Below are 7,087 nucleotides of genomic sequence, written 5' to 3'. Positions count from 1 at the left end.
CACTCCAAACTGAGCATGTGCAGAGTGCCTCCACACAATATGTCTTATCAGGAGATTAGAGGTGGGGACTGGAAGAAGGGGAGCATCAGAGAAGTCAGGATCAAATAGCATTTTTACACAATGCAGAGGATTAACCCCATAGGTTTCTACAGAAAAAAAACAGCCAGATCTATGAGTAAAAGCAGCACACATTACACTTTTTAGGCACACAGTTAACCCCTTCCCAGCCAGTGTCATCAGTACAGTGTACAGTATTATCACTGATAGCTGTATTAGCGTCACTAGTAACCTCAGTGTCAGTTAGTCAGTTAGTGACCCTCCCAGATAGTGTCTGTTAGTGCCAGGTTGCCCGTCATACTATCACAGTCCCAATATAAACTACTGATCACCGCCATTACAGTATAGTATCTATAGATGTGTAAATTCCTGTATGTATATATATATATATATATATATATATCCCATAGTTTGTAGATGCTGTAACTTTCACACAAAACACTTATTGCAGAATAGATTTTGGCCTAAATTTAAAATTTTTATATATATATATATATATATATATATATATATATATATTTTTATAGCAGAAAATATAAAATATCATTTTCAAAATTTTCGGTCCTATTTTGTTTATATAATACATTAAATAAAAAAATTAAAACCCCAATAGTGTTAAAAAAACCACCAAACATTAGTGTGAAAAAATGATATAAAATTAACAGAATTGCTTGACTGCACAATTGCCATTTAAAGAAGCACAGTGCTGAATAGCAATAAAAACCGGTCTTGTCATGAAGGGTGTAAACCTTTCCGGTGGTCAAGCGGTTAAAGTACCCATGCACTATTTTCTCATAGACAACAAAGATACAATAATTGCTTGCAATAATTTGGTATAGTAGGACCAGGGGCGGACTGACCATTTGGAAACTCGGGCACTGCCCAAGGGCCCGGGGTCAGTAGATGAGATGCCCCTGGTACCTTTTTCATAGGCTTTTTTGAGTTTGGGCAAGGACACAGGGGCCCCATGATCCCCTATTGCCCGGGGGCCCCATGAGTTGTCAGTCCGCCCCTGAGTAGGACTGACAGCAGACAGCCAATACCAGGAGTCTCTTAGAGATGTAACTGTCACTGATTTATGACTGGTGAACGTGCAGTTTTCTAATCTGTTGTTGCTGTGCTATCATTAGGCAGAAGGAGAGCTCTGTTTAATGGAGGCTGGCACTTGCAGCTGCCTTGTCACAACTATCCGGCAGTTTGCTAAGCCGGGCTCAGACCATCACATGAGTGCTGCTATCTTTAGCTAAAGACAAGCTACATCTTCCAAGTTGCAGAAGGATTACAGTAACCAAGCCATAGGAAATGAAAGGGTGACACAAAGACGTTCATGCTTCTTATAGTTTTCCAAGCCAAGGAAAATGGCCAAGCTTTCCGTCACAGTGGAAGAGACCGTATTTACCACAGACAAAGACCTGCTGATGGAACACAGTGAATATTTCCGTGCACTTTTCCAGTCTGGGATGAGGGAAAGTACCCAGGATGAAATACAGCTTCGCAACTTGGGTGCCATGGGTTTCCTGATAACTCTGAGGGTTCTAGAAGGGGAAAGACCTCTTCTGAGCTGCGAGGAAATCCTGCAAGCTGTGGAGTGTGCGTCCTTTCTTCAAGTTGAGCTCCTTACCAAGCACTTGGTCAACCTGATTGACTCTGACAACTGCCTGGTTATGTATCAAGCTGCTGCCACCTATGGACTTCTAGACTTGTTTCATGCTGCGGCCTTGTACATTAGAGATATTTATGATATGCTGGAAGATGATATCCATTGCCTGCCCCCTGACCTTGTTCAGTACCTAGACTCCCTCACCCCAAGCTCCTTTGTTGCAGTAGGTGCCCATACTCCATCTATAGAGTTCCTTGAGGATGTCTCAAGGACAATCTGCTTTTTAGATGAAGAGAAGAACCAATGGCAGAGCTTAGGCTGCATTCCAGATGAAGCAAGCACTTTTTTAGCCGGTGTAGCCACAATGAACAATAAGGTTTTCATTGTAGGGGGTGCTCGGGGGGCAAACAAACAAGTGGTGGAGAAAAGCTTTTGTTATGATGCAGACCAACACAGCTGGAGCGAGTTTGCTAGTCCACATCAGCTGCGATATGAAGTCACCCTGGTTGGACATGAAGGACATCTATACGCCTTTGGTGGTGAATATGAGAGAGTTCCTGTGGCTTCTGTGGAGAAATATTCTCTCACTTCCCAGATCTGGACTTTTGGTAAAGAGCTACCACAGCCCGTAGCAGGTCCCCCAGCCACAAAAGCCATGGGTAGGGTCTTCATATGTCTCTGGAAACCACAAGAAACAACTATTATTTATGAATATGATACCTGCCAGGATGAGCCAATTCCTATATCTTCAATAAGGCGGATACAGAGCTATGGTCATTGCATGGTAGGACATAGAGATAATCTCTACATTATGAGGAATGGACCATCTGATGACTTCCTACGCTGTGCCATTGAAAATTTTAACTTGAGCACACAGCAGTGGACAACTCTGTCTGGACAGTACGTGAACAGCAAGGGAGCCCTCTTCACCGCTGTCATCCGGGGGGATACTGTCTTCACCTTGAACAGAGTCATGACTTTGCTCTACAGAGTAGACACTCACACCTGGAAGCCCATAAGGGAGCAAACTGGATTTAACAAAGGGGGATCTCTGCACACGTTCTTCCTGAGATTACCAACAAAGACAAAACTGATGGCCAGTGAACTATACAAGAATCCTCATCAGAGTTTTTTATAATCATGGACTTCTGCTTTGGATGGTCGGAGATCGGCATGGACTTCTGCTGGGAATGGAGAGAGATGGGCATGGTCTTCTGCTGGGATGGATGGAGATGGGCATGGTCTTCTGCTGGGATAGATGGAGATGGGCATGGACTTCTGCTGTGGATGGATGGAGATGGACATGGACTTCTGCTGGGGATGGATGGAGATGGGCAAGGACTTCTCCTGGGAGTGGATGTAGATGGGCATGGACTTCTGCTGGAGATGGATGGAGATGGGTAATGGCTTCTTCTGGGGATGGATAGAGATGGGCATGCACTTTTGCTGGGATGGATGGAGATGGGCATGGACGTCTGCTGTGGATGGATGGAGATGGATATGGACTTCTGCTGGGGATGGATGGAGATGGGCAAGGACTTTTCCTGGGAATGTATGTAGATGGGCATGGACTTCTGCTGGCGATGGATGGAGATGGGTAATGGCTTCTGTTGAGGATGGATGGAAATGGGCATGGATTTCTGCTGGGGATGGGCATTGTTTTCTGCTTGGGATGGATGGAGATGGGCATGAATTTCTGCTGGGGATGGATGGAGATGGGCAATTGCTTCTGCTGGGGGTTTATAGAAATGGGCATGAACTTCTGTTGAGGATGGTTGGAGATGGGCATAGATTTCTGCTAGGGATGGATGGAGAGGGGCATGGATTTCTGCTGGGGATGCGTGGAGATGGGCATTGTCTTTGGCTTGGGATGGATGGAGATGGGCATGTTCTTCTGCTGGGGATAATTGGAGATGAGCATGGACTTCTTCTGGAAATGGATAGAGATGGACAAGCCTTCTGCTTGGAATAGATCAAGATGGGCATTGACTTTGAGCCAGTTTTTAAAAATGATTGCTCCGACAGCAGTCACTGAAAATGAGTTCTATTAATGACCATCATTCTTAACACATCTAGAATTTGCAAATTTACTCCAAAGTTTGCAGAACACCTCTGGAGCCACATTTACCAGTATCCTCAATGAAGTAGGTATAGATGTAGGTACAGTATGTTGTTCACATGTGAGAAACAATTTCATGGTGCACAAACCCTGGATGTAAACATCAATACCTCTAAAGTCAGTAGAGAGTAATCCACCATGAACTCACTGCTTTTTTAATACACCTATATCAAGGTTTATCAGATACCAACATATATTATTTTGGAATATAATCTGTACTTGACAGTGGTATTATGTTACTTGATGAAACTTGAATAAAGGGACTTTGATCTATGGAGAGCCCAGAGCTGAATAATCCCTATTTGCTTTGTTTGCAATATTTAGGTTATACATGGGTGCTGTGACAGAATTAAAAAATCGGTTGTTTAACGTTTTCCTGCATCTTGGGGTGATCATTGGCCAACTGTACACTCTGTCTTATTGATACGCATATGGTAGTTGAGTACTCCAAGAAATGCCTGTTCCACTTACAATTCTTGCACAGTGTATGGCCATTCTTATATAACACTTTTAAATATTGTATACTTTTACACACACTACTTTTCCTTCTTCCAGACATAAGCATTCATGATAATGAGGTCAAAGTGTGCACGTTTATGGAAATATCTTTATAAGGAAGCTCATTCTGAGCACACCATGTTATGGGTGGTCTACGGCTACCTGTAAGGATTGCTACAGTAATATTTAATTGTTTTCATTCCTATTTAGTTATTCATTATTTATACCAATAATGCCTTGGTTACACTTGCAGCCTTGCTCTTGCAGATTGAGCTGTGGTTTTGCTGTCCCCGACTGGCCACCTGAAAGAAGAATTCCAGGTATGGATATTTTACACATAGTTACATTGTTCCAGCTTGAAACAGTATATATATATATCATACCTTTCTGATGCCTCTGGAAGCTGGAAATCACTGTAGCGGGCACTGCTATTCCAACAATGATTTCCACTTGCTGTCAGGTCCCATGTTGAGTGGCTGCCTTGTTGCAATCTGAACACACAAGATTGGCTTCTCAGCACAGGCGCCATTCAGAAAATGTTTTGCATCCTTTGAATGAATGCAAAGCATTTTCTAATTGGACAAGGTGGAGAGAGTGACCTTCCCACCTGTCCACCTCATCCAATCAGAGAAGCTTTTGCATTCATTCAGAAAATGCAAACTATTCTCTGAACGGCACCCAAACTGAGCAGCCGATCTCTTGTGTTCAGTAAGCAGAAGTGCAGCCACACGGCATCAGGACCTGGAAGCTAGTGGAGGTCACTGGAGTAGCAGTGCTCACTACAGTAATTTCCAGCTTCCAGGGGCATTCACTAGGTAGGGTATATACATAGTTGCATTGTTCCAAGCCAGTATGGGACCTGGAAGTTAGTGGAGGTCACTGGAGTAGCAGTGCTTACTACAGTGGCTTCCAGGGGCATTAGCTAGGTATGGTATATACATAGTTCCATTGTTCCAAACCAGCACAGGACCTGGGAGCTAGTGGAGGTCACTGGAGTAGCAGTGCTCACTACAGTGATTTCCAGCTTCCAGGGGCATTAGCTAGGTAGGGTATATACATAGTTGCATTGTTCCAAGCCAGCATGGGACCTGGAAGCTAGTGGAGGTCACTGGAGTAGCAGTGCTTACTACAGTCGCTTCCAGGGGCATTAGCTAGGTATGGTATATACGTAGTTGCATTGTTCCAAGCTGGACCAATGTAACTATGTATAAAATATCCATACCTGGAATTCTTTTTTAAAGTGTTCTAAAGTCTCAAGGTTTTTTTTAACATTATGCAGTTTATGCATGAAAGTAAAAAACCTTCTGTGTGTAGCAGCCCCCTTAACATTTATCTGAGCCCTCTCTTGATCCAGTGATGAGCCTCGGTTGTCCAGGAACTCTCACTCCTGATTAGCTGAGGCTGAGGCCGTTCTCAAACTCTTTATACCCAAAGAACCCTCAAAAAAAATTTCAGGTCTAGCTAAAGCCTCTGGTCTAGTGAATTTATCGGAGGTCAGTGGGAAAAATACACCCTACCTTAGTGGGAAGATTTTCCCCATACAGAGGTGGTCAGAATGCCATCCTTATAGACAGATAAAATGATCATTGGTGTCATGTTGCTGGCTCTCTCAAGTGGCATTGGTACCGGAACTATGCAGGCACCAATAAATGGGTGGTCAACCAACCACAGCTCAAGGAAGCCCTAGCAACCTCTGGAGGAACCCTCATGTTCTATGGAACCCTGGTTGAATTTGGCTGCTGCTACCTATAGAAAGAATAATGAAGATTGATTGGTTTCTGCACACCTCTGCTCTTTACGTAAAGAGATGCTCATAGCAAAAGGAAAGAAAAGAAAATAGCGCAGGGCAGACATGATGAGGCCAAGAGGGGGTTAAAAAAAGACAGGAAAGGGTGAGAGAAAAGGAAGAGGTGGTGTTTTAGTTAAGGCTAAGTACCTGATTGGTAACTGGAGGTGGAAGGTGGGGTCTTCTGCACCTGTGGGTGTATATGGGGAGGGACGTTCTGCAGTCCAGGAGCAGACAGTGGAGAGAGAGCTTCCCTCCCGCCCGCCCTTGGGGTTGAGTGGGTGTTTTGTCACTCCCCGGGGGACGAGGGGGGGGGTTATTCTGGTTACGGGGGCAGTTGTTGGTCTTTGGAGGCGGCACTTATTTTGAAGTAAAAGATAATGGTTGGGACCCATCGGCGGTGGGTGTGCCCAGGGGTATTCCAGTTAACCGAACTTTAACTGGAAGGTGGTGGTTCTACACTGCGGATGGTATGTTTTGTCTCCGAGCCGGTGCGTTGCGGCTGGAGGCCTAGTTATAGTAGTGGTTCCGCAGGTGGATATTGATTCTGGTTTGGTGCATTCGAAGACCAACAACTTGTCTTAAATGTTTCTGTTTTAAGGAATGTTTTGCGGATTGAAGTTGAAGTGTTAATAAAAGGCCGTGTTGGCCATTTTACTCCAATCGGTGTTATGTTTTCTTTAATGATTGGTTATAGTGGGGGTATGTGAGAGAATGAGATGGTGGTGTAAGGGGTCTTGGCTAGCCGATCTCTAGTGCACTAGTCATGTTAGTAAATGAAGGCAAATGTGGTATACAATGTGAGTGATGTAATAGTAGCAGGAAAGTAAAACCTCACTATTACTGCTGCTGAGAATCAGTGTGTAAATATCGATATGTAAGTGCCATTATTACAATGGAAATCTCAATAATTGTACTCAATAAAATGTTTTTCTGGTTTTTCCTTTAAGTTGACTGTAGGCAAGCATATGGAAGATGGTCACAGAGTATCCCAGAACCTATTCCTTGCAGTCACTGACCAGTTAAA

At 43.9% G+C, this 7,087-nt stretch overlaps 1 protein-coding gene across 1 annotated transcript; it reads left to right on the top strand.

Moving 5' to 3' along the window:
- The first annotated feature begins 1,205 nt into the window (after nt 1-1,205).
- On the top strand, nt 1,206-6,723 carry KBTBD13 (kelch repeat and BTB domain containing 13). Its single transcript, XM_089656660.1, has one exon. It carries the CDS (start codon nt 1,416-1,418, stop codon nt 2,793-2,795), a length of 1,380 nt encoding a protein of 459 aa, XP_089512786.1. The 5' UTR covers nt 1,206-1,415; the 3' UTR covers nt 2,796-6,723.
- Nucleotides 6,724-7,087: the final 364 nt, after the last annotated feature.

Source organism: Staurois parvus, unplaced genomic scaffold (assembly GCF_062004578.1).
Source record: "Staurois parvus isolate SC_StPar_1 unplaced genomic scaffold, SC_StPar_1.0 ptg000927l, whole genome shotgun sequence".
NCBI lineage: Eukaryota > Metazoa > Chordata > Amphibia > Anura > Ranidae > Staurois > Staurois parvus.
The sequence above is the reverse complement of the archived record's forward strand: the minus strand, read 5'-3'. Positions and strand labels throughout refer to the sequence as shown.